At 40.6% G+C, this 13706-nt stretch overlaps 2 protein-coding genes across 2 annotated transcripts; one reads left to right on the top strand and one right to left on the bottom strand.

Annotated features, from left to right (window-relative positions):
- Positions 1-50: 50 nt before the first annotated feature.
- On the top strand, positions 51-11058 carry rhot2 (ras homolog family member T2). The gene is made up of 19 exons (XM_073489147.1): positions 51-232; positions 1054-1112; positions 2019-2100; positions 2227-2270; positions 2679-2732; positions 2848-2900; positions 3250-3358; positions 3514-3615; positions 3748-3846; positions 3952-4060; positions 4159-4279; positions 4526-4610; positions 4700-4845; positions 4975-5075; positions 7182-7312; positions 7446-7526; positions 7619-7741; positions 9277-9479; positions 9667-11058. The coding sequence occupies exons 1-19, from the start codon at positions 196-198 to the stop codon at positions 9782-9784; spliced, it is 1857 nt and encodes a 618-aa protein (XP_073345248.1). The 5' UTR covers positions 51-195; the 3' UTR covers positions 9785-11058.
- Positions 11059-12340: 1282 nt separating this feature from the next.
- h1-0 (H1.0 linker histone) lies at positions 12341-13706 on the bottom strand. Its single transcript, XM_073489146.1, has one exon. It carries the CDS (start codon positions 13465-13467, stop codon positions 12880-12882), a length of 588 nt encoding a protein of 195 aa, XP_073345247.1. The 5' UTR covers positions 13468-13706; the 3' UTR covers positions 12341-12879.

Raw genomic sequence — 13706 nt, 5'->3', positions numbered from 1 at the left:
GCCGGCTCGGCCACCAGGGGGCGTGTTTCCGCCGTCTCCTACGTGAACCGGAATGATATGGTTTCACCTTGGGTGCATACATATCGCTGTGGACGCACACATTTTATTGTAGCTGGAGATTTGACATTCAAATGAAAGATAAATGTCACTTTAGTACTGCAGTGCGTCTGGCTGTTCTTCAAACAGAGGGGAAACATGAAACAAGACGTCAGGATACTTTTATTGGGGGAGCGTAAGTCCTTCGCACTGACAGTTGACCACAAGCTAAAAGACTAGCCTCAGCAAACATTAGCTGTAGTAGCTAACATACTAACTTGTAACTGAATTTACCTCGGTTACTCCTGGTGGCATGGTGCCGATATCTCTCTGGAAAAGGGAGATATATGTCTGCACTGCATGTGTGACCTATCAGATAAATGTTTTCTTCGCAGTGGCCGCTTTCCAATTGTTAATTTCCGCTATGCTAAGTTAGCAAAAAAATAACTTTGCGCATAACTTGTGAACGGTTAGTAGTTAACTGCTAACTACCATAGACAAGTTAGCTAGTTAGCGTGTTTTAACTTAAACCACATAAAAAGATATACAGATGTATTTTAAAAGTCTGTTATTAATAAAGTTGTCCGTAGTAAGAGAGTTGGCTAACAAAGGTTAGCTGTGCTTTATGAACTACAGGTTAGTTAACTAGCTTAATTAACGCTAACGGCAGAACAGTTTTTAGCGCAGCGTTATCTAGAGTTACATTATGACTGTAATAATGTCATTTGACCAGGTTTTAGTAAAAGTGAAACATCTTCCTTTAGCTGAACTGTACATAGAAATTAACGGTTCAGTATAATAACAGTGTTGTAGTGGTGTGTTAGGCTTAATATTGTCTGTTTAATTCAGGGTCCTTAGAGTTGCATAGGTCAATATCAGGATATTCAGCTGTCTGATTGATGATAACATAAGGAGTAACGTTAGTCAGCTTCTTGCTAGTACATCTTGTAGCAGTCATTTCATCCCTGAGTCTCTCTAATGCTCCTCACATCCACATCATGTTGTTTCCTCCAACAGCCAAGGTGGGGAAGACATCACTCATCATGTCTTTGGTCGGTGAGGAGTTCCCAGAGGAGGTGAGTGTCAGCACAGCTATCCACCACCACTGTGTTTCTGCTTAAAAGTCCTTTTTCTTTGGAGGATGCGGCATCCATGAAAGCTGAGGTTATATCAAGTAGCTGACCATCTGCCTCTTGTAGTCTGTGCTGACCACTGTATGCTAATCATTGCTACAGTTACTCTACAGTAGTCAGCATACTGGTTCATTGTGTGCAGTAAATATGGGGCTAGTTACTGTGTGCAAGCTAATATAATTAAGAACATTTTTTTGCAGCTTACTTTGCGCTATGTACAACTTTTTCTATTCCTCTTGCAAGTAGGACTTCTTATCGGATGAGATGTCAGTGCCTCAATTTTATACTATATTGTAAATAAAAACAGTAATGTTTCTTTTAATCTGACTTTGAATCAAGATTTCATACTAGGCTCATCTATTGATTCCTCTACTCAGTATGTTGGTTAAAAATCCAAAAGGAGGTTCCCCTGGAGTTTGGAGTTTACTGAAAAGGTTGAATTCAGTGTGGGTTTTCCCATGTTTTAGTGACTTTTGCAGCTTGTTTTGTTTTTGTTTGAGAGGGTGAAGTCAGCCCGCGCTGCTGTGTACTTTTATGACCTATTTTTGGTCACAGCTACTTTTAGTTCCAGGACACAAGTGTTTCAGATGTGTAAGGTTGTAGTACACAGTGTTTGGATACTACTCAAAATCCCTTGGAGAAATTTTACATTTATATTCATATGGTATTAATGACTAATACAGTTTGGACTATTGTTGTCACACATTCCTCCTAAAGTGAAAATCGCCTTGCATTTCAGCTTGTTCTTGTTTAACAAAACTAGAGCTGTATCCATGCTTAAAGCAACATTGGAAATGTGTGTTTGTGTTGTGGGTTGAGAATTTATTTGTGATCTGCAATCTCTGATAGGTTCCCCCCAGAGCTGAAGAGATCACCATCCCCGCTGACGTGACTCCAGAGAAGGTGCCCACACACATAGTGGACTACTCAGGTAACATGACACGCAGCATCGTTCACTTTAGCTTGTGTGTGCAGTTTGTCGAAGCCACACATGATGCATGTGGGTCTAAATGGCAAGACTTTTAGATGTGCTTACGTTTGTACTTAACCCCTACAGAAAAAGAGCAGACGGATGAAGTCCTTAGAGATGAGATCATCAAGGTAAGTACACCATACAGCACTAATGAACATACTGAACATCATCCTTTGTGAGAGTTGAAACTTGATGTGCCAGCCCTGATTTAAAAATAACTTGGAGCCATATAAGTGAATGACAGTGTATCTGAGGTTTGTCACAGTTTTGTTTAGATGTAGTCAGAAGTCATATTTATAAGAGGCCCAGCATTAAGTCGTTTAGGCCATTACTATAAACATTCTAAGCTTTATCCTTTTCATAGTTGTTTCTCTAATTCTGTGTATTTTTCTACATTAACTGTTTGCACTTTGTAGCAGTAACCTAATTGTTTTTATTTTTATTTGTCAGTCTTAGTCACTCTTCTATTCTTCTTTCCTTTGGTCAAGTTTAAACTATAAAAGGTTCATTGAATGTTCATTCTTTAACCCGCACAGGCTAATGTGGTGTGCGTAGTGTATGATGTCACCAACGAGGACACAATAGACAAGGTAAGAACCTTCTTCTGTACTGTACAACCATTTCATATTCTGTATATAACAGGTTAACTAAACATATTTAGAAATACAACACAAATGAGACTTGTATCATACTCTTCTGTTACAGATCAGAACTAAATGGATACCTTTAGTGAACGGAGATGCAGAGAAAGGGAACAAGTATGTATCAGCTGTTGATGGGTGTGTGTGTGTGTGTGTGTGTGTGTGTGTGTGTGTGTTACCTGAGGTATTGAACTTCGCACTCCTTACTGTTGAAATGTAATGTTGGCAAACTAGGTAATCTAGGAATTTGAGCCTGTTGTTTACGTTTCACTAAGTCGTCCTGAATAAGACATAAGTACATCAGAATAATGCCCAGAGTTTGTGGAGTGTGAGTGCATGAAGTTCACATAGTTTGGATGTAGACTGATTTGCATAATGTCTTGTATTGCAGGAATGTGATGTCACTTTTATACCCAACATGTCATGATAGTGTTGTATTGAGAGTTGTCTCCATATGTTATGTCAGAGTTCCCATCATCCTCGTGGGAAACAAGTCTGATCTGCGCAGTGGGAGCTCAATGGAAACCATTCTTCCCATCATGAACCAGTTCTCTGAGATTGAGACGTGTGTTGAGGTCAGATTTACTGTACACACCTACACTTACCTTACCATTGAAATGCAGTTGCCGGGTTTTACACAAATATTTACACATGCACACTTTATCTGGCCTTTAGATTGCAGAGATTATTGTATCTGATATTTTCTCTCTGCTGTTTTGTCTCTTTCAAGTGTTCTGCAAAGAACCTGAAAAACATTTCAGAGCTGTTCTACTACGCACAGAAGGCAGTTCTTCACCCCACTGCACCTCTTTATGACCCTGAGGACAAACAGGTCAGCCATTTTTGGAAATGGGATGGCAACTGTGGAGTCAGCCTGTCTGTCTGTCTCAGTCCACTTATTTCGTGTACACAAATGATTGTTTATATGCTGATAAGATTTTTGTCCTTCAATGTTTTTCCCCAGCTAAAAACATTGTGTGTCCGAGCTCTTAGCAGAATATTCTACATTTCCGACCAGGACAACGACCGTATCCTCAGTGACGCTGAACTCAACTGCTTTCAGGTGCCTGTCTAAATCACTTACCATTACGTCTTCTCAGTTCTTATTTGAATCAGTGGTTTGTTTGCTCTAATAAAAAAAAGGAAAACCATCCATTTTTATGTGCAGAAATCTTGTTTTGGGAATCCTCTGGCACCTCAAGCTTTAGAAGATGTGAAGACAGTAGTTTGGAAGAACACCAGCGATGGGGTGCAGGACAACGGCCTCACCCTAAATGGTAAAAATCAGTCATGAATGAGAACATGCAACTTTAAACCGTGTTGTTGTAAGGCCACACTCCACTAATGGCCAACTATTGTGTCTCTTCTTTTTTAGGTTTCTTGTTCCTTAATACATTATTTATCCAGAGGGGCCGACATGAAACCACGTGGACTATCCTCAGGAAGTTTGGTTATGACGACAACCTTGAGCTGACTGATGATTACCTTTACCCTGAGTATGTTTTGTGACAATCAGTTCCCCTCTACATTTTTATATTGCTGATAACTATAGTTTTACAGCAGGTTTTATTGCAGTAGTAGTGGAGAATAATGATCCCGGTCCCTGTGTTCGACTTAGTTGTCTATCTCAGACTTGCTTATTTTTCCTTTATTTAATTTGACCCTTATTGTGGTATGTGTGTGCACACTAGACAGAAATGTTCAGGTATCTGAATATCAAACTGTTTTGTTTCTGTTGACAGACTACGAGTTCCTGTCGGCTGCACCACAGAGCTCAATCATGTAGGCCACCAGTTCCTCCAGCGGCTGTTTGACAAGTACGATGAAGTGAGTAGCATTCCTGACTACCTTTGGTCACAATGTCTCACTCGACAATAAAATTCCAGCATATTCATTGATGTTTTGTTTGATCTTAGGACAAAGACTCTGCCCTGTCACCGACAGAGCTCAAGAACCTGTTCTGCGTCTGTCCTTACATGCCATGGGGCGCAGAGGTCTACATGACCGTCCCAACCACAGACGAGGGCTACATTTCTAACCTTGGCTACCGTTGTCAGTGGACGTAAGTATCTCTCTCAGTTTTTAATGATTTCATGTGATTGTAAGCATGTTTACACTTTTGTGCACTTTATGTTCAGCAGTGTATGTTCTGCTCCAGAGGTCACATGTGTGTCAATACCTTTATACACAGGCTTTCTGCATATCTTGACATCCACCGTTGCCTGGAGCACCTAGGATACCTAGGCTACCCTATCCTCACTGAGCAGGACTCACAGACTGCCGCAATCACAGGTGTGTGTGTGTGTGTGTGTGTGTGTGTGTGTGTGTGTGTGTGTGTGTGTGTGTGTGTGTGTGTGTGTGTGTGTGTTTAATTGACTGTTAATTTTAGGCAATCCTGACAAACGGCATGTAAATTATAAAGACCATCTTACTATGGAACATGGTAGACATACTGTGCATCCTCTTTGAAAACTTAAATACAAGTCTCATAGTTAAGCACTGTTCTGTAGGAGGATTACTAGTCTTAATCCAGACCAAAGGCCTAATAGATTTACATGCATGTACATTTGTCCTTGAGAGGTGAAGGACTTGAATTTAAATTGAGAGTTTATTAATTGCATGTGATTTAAGACACTTTTATGCATGCACGGATTGAAACGAGTGCTCTGTCCACACGTGATACACATTTTGTTCTTGTGAACATTAATCAAGGTAATAATGATTGCTGTTTTAAATTAGTGGCTGTTAGGGCATAAAATGGTAGAGTTTTATTAAAAGATAAATATAACAAGGCTTGTTTACTGTGTGTAAAGAATAACAGCCTCTAAGGTAATGTACCTCTAGAGGATGTGGCCAATAAAAAATGAGTACTGTTTGAAATATTAGAATTGATGTGCACCAGTGGGTGTACATCGTAGTAGTGTCTCTGTGCAGACATCCTGTGTGTAAAGTAGTGGCAAACAGAGGACAGTTTGTCAGGACAGCTTTAATAAGATTGGACAGTGTGATGTAATACGTCTCACTGCTGCTAATCACACAAATTCTTAGAGGTGAGCTCCTTTAGGCCAGAGAGCAACAAAGATCAACAGGGATCCTTTAACAAGGGGACTACTACAGAGCATTATGTAATTTCTGTGTTTAGTTGAGTAAAATCAATCTTTTGATTAAGTACTACTGATGTTAATTGTTATTGTACATTTATTTGTAGACATGCAGCTGTAGTTGGGTTGTCAGTCAAATACGTTGCTCCTTAGTGAAATATATCAGCAGCTGTTGGATGCATTGCCACAGTGTTTGGTGCAGACATTCATTAAATCTAGAGTACCAATCGTAAGACCACAGCTGCGGCTGAAAGTACAGTTTTGACATATTGATAAATAGTGAGGTCTAACAGTACAGATTGAAGTAATATAAGATGAGTCCCAGACATCCTTAAAGGGTCAGTACAGACCATAAAACCCTCTTAACATTGGTCACAACATGCATTTTTCCCCGATTACTGGCTATGAGCAAAAATTTAGTTTCTTCTTTTTTCTTCTTTCAATCATTTACTTTTTTGTCAAATTTTATTATATGACTACATATCCTATAACTATTAGTCTTGTTTCCTCTGACTGTGATGGATCAGCATATGCTGCATTTACACAGGTGTAATGTGCACCTGCATTATATTCTAAACCTAGTTGTTATGACTGGTGAAAATCCCCTAATTGCCACTAGATGTCACTTTATCTAAACTTTAAGTTACTCAATCTAGACCTATTTTACTGTAGTATGAAATAAATGTCATGTTATTAAGTAGCCTTCGTTTTTTTGAGTCTTTATTTGCTCATAAATTTAAACCCATAGAGTGTGGGTTATTTATTATGTGACGAACTAAAGTGACTTCCTAAATGGTAAATTTTTTTTTTTATTTGCTATCATTCCTATCTCAATAAGCTTTATTGATGAGATCTGTGATGCAGCAGCTACAAATCCTCAAGAATAAACAGATCAGCACAAGAGATGTTTTCTACAGGTTGAACTGTAGCCTGTATATTCTGTTTGGTAGCCAAGACAAACCAAGCGGTGATGAAACTGGAGAGAATAGACGCATTTGTTGCCATGTAAAGAACTGAAACAACAGCTCCTGTGTCATGTTGATCTTTCTCGGCTGGTGGAGGAATTAATTACTCTGCTTGGCCTTTTTAATGACGATGTTGGCCTAATGAGTAGCTCACAAATTATGTCCATTGTACTGAAAATCAAAGAGCATTTTCAATTTTACCATTTGGTGAGGTAGGACAAGGGTTCAGCTGTAGTCTTTAAGATTAGTCAAATTCTAACCGACAGAAGGGCAACGCTGTGTGTTTGTGTATCATGTTTACATCTTGTGTTTCTGCTTGTCTCTGTGTGCAGTAACACGGGAGAAAGAAGTGGACCTGGAGAAGTGCCAGACACAGCGGTCAGTGTTTCTCTGCAAGGTGATCGGACCACGGGGGACGGGCAAGACAGCCTTTCTTCAGGCCTTTCTGGGCCGCAACGTTGTGGTATGGCACCATCTGCTAGTCTGGAACTAAAAATAATAAAAGTTATATTATTAAACTGATAAACTTGTGCTTGTCTGCATTATCAACACTGATAATGCCAAGTAGTGATTGTTCTTTTTTTTGCCCTCTACAGAATACGGGAAATCCTAGCAGTGCCTTCTCCCCCTATGCCATTAACACTGTCCAAGTCAGCAACCAGGAGAAGTACCTTATCGTAAGTAGCTCCCCTCCTAATCTTAATGCTGACCCTTTTCCCTTTGACCCTGACTTAAGCTTGAGCACAACACTCTTCTCCTCTCCATGCAGCTCAATGAGGTGGATGTGGAGGTGGAGTTCCTGAAGGCATCAGACGCCTCCTGTGATGTTGCTTGTCTCATGTACGACACCAGTGACCCACACTCCTTTGACTACTGTGCCAGTATATACAAGGTCAGTCACAGCATAGGTTAAAGGAGCATTTGAACAACAATACAGTGTTTGTTTATTATGATTTTTAGTTTTTGCCATTCACATAGGTTGCCCATCTACTTTACACTGTTTGTGCTGCCTTCTGCACACACTCAGCCTACTTAATAATGCAGCTCCCTTTGTTGCCCTTAGCAGTTTCTAATACTTGTTTTTGTAATTACAATAGTTAATTCTGTTTGAAGTGTTAAACATTAGTTAGTAGCTTGTGTTAGATAATCCATCATATTAAAATTATGACAGAATGGAGAGTTTGTTTTTACTGTTTCAGATGTACACTAAGTTCATGGTGCTCAGATTCAGTGGCTTCGTCTTCATGTCTTCTTTTTCTCACATATCAGAAAAGTCCAAATGACAAATCCATCAAAATTATTAACCTGTATACAAAAGTAAATGACGCAAAAATGTATCCTTTTTACATGCTCGTACAAAAAAAGTGCTCTAACATTTGCAGCAAATGAACAAGACACATACCTTCCATCTGCGAATAGTACTCTGCAGTTATTTAATAGCCACCTCCAGCCACTGCGGTGATTACTCGTTGCTGTGAGAGGGTGTACTTGGTCTGCAGAGGTGTTTTGGGTGGGAGGTGTATGTCAAAATTGCATCCACATAAATGCCAGCCGAACATTGCATTGTAACAAGATGATCAATGTTATTTACTTCACCTGTTAGTCCTTTAAATGTTAAGGGTGATTGGTGCATATAGTTAAATATGGTTGTCCAACATATCTGACGTTTATGCTGTGCTTATTATGTACTGTGATGTTTCGCTAGTGACTTTAGATCAACCAAATCTACCTGACAGCAACATCTCATTGCCATGCAGACTAGCTGCTAGTTTTGGGTAAACTCAATTTGTCATTTTCTGTAGTCTGTGGCCCAACAGGTAAATTATGTCTCCAACCTAACATTAGTGAAGGTCTTGTTAATAAAGAAAAAAAGAAAATTAAAATGTGTACAAGGTTTGTGATGCAGGGGTTTTCTACCCAGTCGTTATGGTAAAAAAACATTGTGATTAGTTCTGTACACAGTAATCAGGACTGTGTTTGTCACCTCTTCAAAAGTAAAACATTCCTAAGTGGAGAGGTCGTTCTGATTAAGGTGATTACAAGAGGACATTTTATTTGTTTTGGTCTGTTATTGTGATTATCCGTGCAATGAACGTCTCCACGTAAACAGTTACTGTTCTTACTGTTGGACATTTGACACCCACAGGGAGAAGTGTGTGTCTCCACCAATGAGTAAATTAAATAAGCAGCATAAACCCAATACACCTACGTGATGTGCGTGTAACCAGCCTAATCATCTTCAACTAAATAAGCAATGATTTCATGTACAAGTCATGATAAAGGGATCCTGACTTTTCATCACTTTGTTTGCATTTAATATGTATTACAGTTAAGTTACCTGAATTTCATTATGACCCCCATGAAAAGAAGGTAGGTTTTCTTCTCCCTCAGCTGAAGTTTTCTCTCTTTATCTCATTTCTCACTTAGCAACACTACATGGAGAGCAACATCCCATGTGTGCTGGTCGCCTCCAAGGTGGATCTTCCTGAGGTCAAGCAGTTTCATGGAATGACTCCAGCAGAGTTCTGTTATAAACACCGACTGCCTCCACCGCTGCCCTTCTCCAGCCTGCTCCTCGATGCCACCAGCAAGAACATCTCCACCAGGCTCGCCTGGGCAGCAACATACCCGTAAGTCAATTCAGACATCATTGAAAACCTGGAAAATATCAAGATCAGTCAGAGGAGAATTCTATTAGCATGGAGTGATTTAAGGGTGGTAGGTAGAGGTGTTAAAGAAGCAGTTTTGCTTATGATATCAGCTTTGTGTTGCTTTCTGTGACTGATACTTGTTGTTTTGTTTCCCTCCAATCTCCAGACACCTGAATGGTTCAGACATGACCAACACATCCTTCTGGCTGAGAGTGGCATTAGGCTCGGCTGTGGTTGCAGTTCTCGGTTTTGCCATCTACAGAGCCATATCCAGACTGAAATGATCAACAACCAGCTGATATTATTTTCCCCACGCTTCCATCCATCCATGAAGACCAATCCTTCAAGACCAGATCCAGAACCACTGCAGTCTGAACCTAGTCTGCATCATTTTACTTTTCACGCTGAAGGCTCACAGGAAACTCTTCATATCTCTGCCCTTTCTCAGTGTCTGATTTCTTGACTTTGTCTTTTCCTCTGAGTCAGTTGATCGCAGTACTCCAAGGGCAATTGGAAGCTAGTGATCATATTATTCCCCACACTGCTGTGCCCAGCTTTTTCTGCCTTATATTGTCCAACCAGGTTAAGTAGGAGTTAGCCTGTCAGCGCTCAGTGCATTGATACATGAAGGCCAGTTCATGTCCAAAAAGGTGCTTTATCAGAGGAGGAAATGTGGGAAGATGGTTGCGTCTAATCTATTGCTCCCATCAATTATATGTTAAGTGTTGATGGTGAGATTGGAGAGTTTTTTTTATACATGCAGATTTTCCGAAGCATATATTAGAAAAATGCCAAATTAACTAGACTGGAGAACCAAAGGGCAGTACATGAAGCATTTTTAAGACCAAGCATCCTGATTGGCTGCCACTGAATCTCTTGCTGGAGCTCCTCAAAGAACACTTCGTTTCATCATGCCACTACAGATATAAGACATGCATAACGGATTTGCCAAATAACTCCAGCAGCAATGAGCAGTCGTAGCATGTTATTTGCTCCATAGGCATATTACTTTGCCTGAGAATGAAACATTTTATTGTTTTTAGCTGTAAGGCCTCCACTTATCTGCTGTGGCAGGATGAGATGTGCATGAAGAAAAACAGCGGTTTGTTTATGCGTCTACAAGAACTCTGCAAGAAATATGTTTGTCCTGTAAAAGGAGGGCAGCAAAAGCTATAAATTACCAAATGTGGAAGAAAAATCTGGTCATCTTTATCGCTGCTTCCACTCAGTTTCCTTCTGTTCATATTGAAATGGAAATGATTTTGACTGAAACTGAAATAGATGTGTAATCTGCTTTTTTTTCTATTTACACAAACCTGACACTGTGCATACACTTTGACCTTGTTACATAATCTGCCATCATAATGTTTTCCAACATGAGTCAGTCATGTTAACGTCTGTTTTGTTGCTTGATTTCGCTGGGGACCTGCTGTTTCTGCAGAATACACTTGTGTGACTTTTAAAATATTGCTGTTTTCTTACTTGAAATTGAACTGATTTAGATGCTTAATAAAAGACCAGACCAGACTGGGTGGGGACTTTTGCCCAAAAGACACAATGGCTGTTGGAATGAAAGATATGTTTTAAGGCTGTATGTTAATATGCTGTTTTTTTTTTCAGGTAGCAGATTTCAGACCTGACCACACACATTTTAAGCTCTGCAGTACTTTGAGTGTTTATGACTGAACTGTTTAAAAATGCTCCAGATACCCTGTGATTGCAATTACAAAATGTTTGTTGCTTAAAGTAATGGGTTCCAAAAGGCAGTATTCTGCTGTGCGGTCAGAATTCAAGATGGATTACTCTGTGTTGAAGCAACACCAGTTACTACCCTTTTGCACGTAGCATCTCAGAATAGAATCGTTCGGCCTGAAGCTGCGCAACAAGGTTAGTTTGGTGCTCTTACACCTGTCATTCAAGATAATAATGAATAACAGTATGAGGAGGGTAACTGGTGTGTAATCTTGACTTTCATCAGTTTGACTCCTGCTTGTCTGCTGCTGGCCTCTCAGTCCTAACTGCAGTGACGAGGAGTCGCCTGTTCCTGTAAGACACCACAAGATGGCAGAGTTGCATGCCAGGTGAGAGGCAGGACAAGTTAACACTGGGTGTGTCTTCAAAGCTGCCTCATTTCTCTGCAGCCACCCTCAAGGAAAGTGGATGTTAGGATTTCGAGCGCAGTTGCATGTGCTAGAAAAGCAGCAACTGCTGTAAATGTCCTGCATTGTAGACTGAGACGTTTAGACCCGTCTTGCAGAAAACTTTAATTTTATCCAGTAAATGAATGTCTTGGCCTTGTTTAACACTGTCCCGTCCTCTTGGGGACTTCGTTTCTGTACACTTGTGTTCCCTAGAGAACTCTTACGGTCTTCAGGGTTTCAATTCATATCACAAACGTGTCCTACAAAGACCTTGTCTGTCCCCATGATTGGCAGGTAAGGAAGTTAAACGTCAATCTAACCAGAGAGCAGGATTATTGGTCTGACCTGATGATATTTAACACAGATTTTTCATGTGACTTCCCAGCTCATAATTTTTTTGTTACCCATGTTTATCAGCCTCTCTGCATCAGAACAACCCCCCTCTCATTGGAGCTTCCATAGGTAGGCTTTGTCTGCAACATCTTGGCGCACAATAGCTAAACTTTCATTCAGCGAGTTTTAAAAAAGGCCTTCATTTATGTTGTATATGTCTATCAAAATGAGGGAGACAGTGTTATTTGTCTATTGTAATAGATTGCTTTTTGTCTAATAATGCCTGATATGCACAGAAATTCCTCCGTCCAACTCACCAAGAATTTTACGCATGCGTAAAACGCGCGCAATAAGTTGTCAAACACATTTTGTAGAAGATGACAAAGGTTTATTGAATTGCAGTATAAACAGTCTTTAAAAGTGGCTGAACACAGTGAGATGCTTGTATATCATGAGTCGTCTGAACATGAGGAAATTTACAGAATGGAGCTTGAATGACAACTATAGAGCCTTTAGGAGAATCTTGCTGACGTCCACTGCCTATGGTCTGTACATTGTAAAGGCTCGACAATGCCCACCATTGACACATTTGTATTTTCAGTATGACCTCGTGCAGTAACAATAACTATTCAATAGTTCAACTGTATATACATTTGTTTTCCTTCTCAGCAAGACCCTAGACGAGCTTATTTGTATCCAAGGATCAGACAGAAATCAACAGTATTATTAACTCGAAATAAAAATGCTCACAATTATGTCTACAGCATCTATAGGCAATAGTGCAATGGAGAGAAAACTACTGGTAAAAACAGCATAAGTTTGCATGAGACCTTACAAAAATAATACATATACGAAAACATTTCCTGAAGTATTTACAGTGACTTTGTCTCTCTCATATTGTCCATTTACTTCTTCTTTGCTGCTTTGGCTCCCTTCTTCGCTGGTTTCGCCTTGGGCTTGGCTGCCTTCTTTGCTGGTTTTGCCTTGGGCTTGGCTGCCTTGGATTTCTTTGCTGGTGCCTTTTTGGCTTTAGTTGGCGTCGCCTTTTTCACGACCTTTTTCACTTTCTTTGCAGCTGCCTTCTTGGGCTTCTCCGGCGTCTTTGACACCTTCTTGGGCTTGGCTGCCTTCTTGGGTTTGGAGGGCTTCGGTGCCTTCTTTGGTTTGGCAGATACCGGTGCCTTGGTTGGTTTTTTGGAGTCCTCTGGTTTGGTCAGCCTGAAGGATCCGGACGCACCGATGCCTTTGGTGTGGCGCAGCATCCCGCTTGCCACCAACCTCTTCAGGGCCAATTTGATCTGCACGTCGACATTGTCGCCCACCTTGTAGTTCTTCTTCACGTACTTCTGGATGGACTGACGGGACGCTCCGCTCCGGCTGGCGTCGTGAGCGATCGCCGCTTTGATCATGTCCGAGTACTTGGGATGAGAAGCAGGTTTCTTGGGCTTGGAAGCCTTTTTGGCTTTGGCCGGAGTTGCCGACGTCTCTGCCATGGTGACTTTTCTTTTGAGTTAGTTGACCAAAAAAAAAAGTCCTGGAGGTGTAATTTCACCCGGCTCAGCTGATACACCAGGGCGTCAGGAAACAGCGATACGTCTGCTCGGCCACAAATAAAGCTTTTCCCAAAAAAAAAAAAAAGTACCAGTAGGCGGAAAATGTAACGCTTACTGTTGATATAGTAAAAATATTGTAATAATTGTCCACGCAAAGTGACGCGTCAATACACCGGACC

This window comes from Pagrus major, chromosome 20 (genome assembly GCF_040436345.1).
Source record: "Pagrus major chromosome 20, Pma_NU_1.0".
NCBI classification, from domain to species: domain Eukaryota; kingdom Metazoa; phylum Chordata; class Actinopteri; order Spariformes; family Sparidae; genus Pagrus; species Pagrus major.
This window is presented reverse-complemented; position numbering and strand designations above follow the sequence as displayed.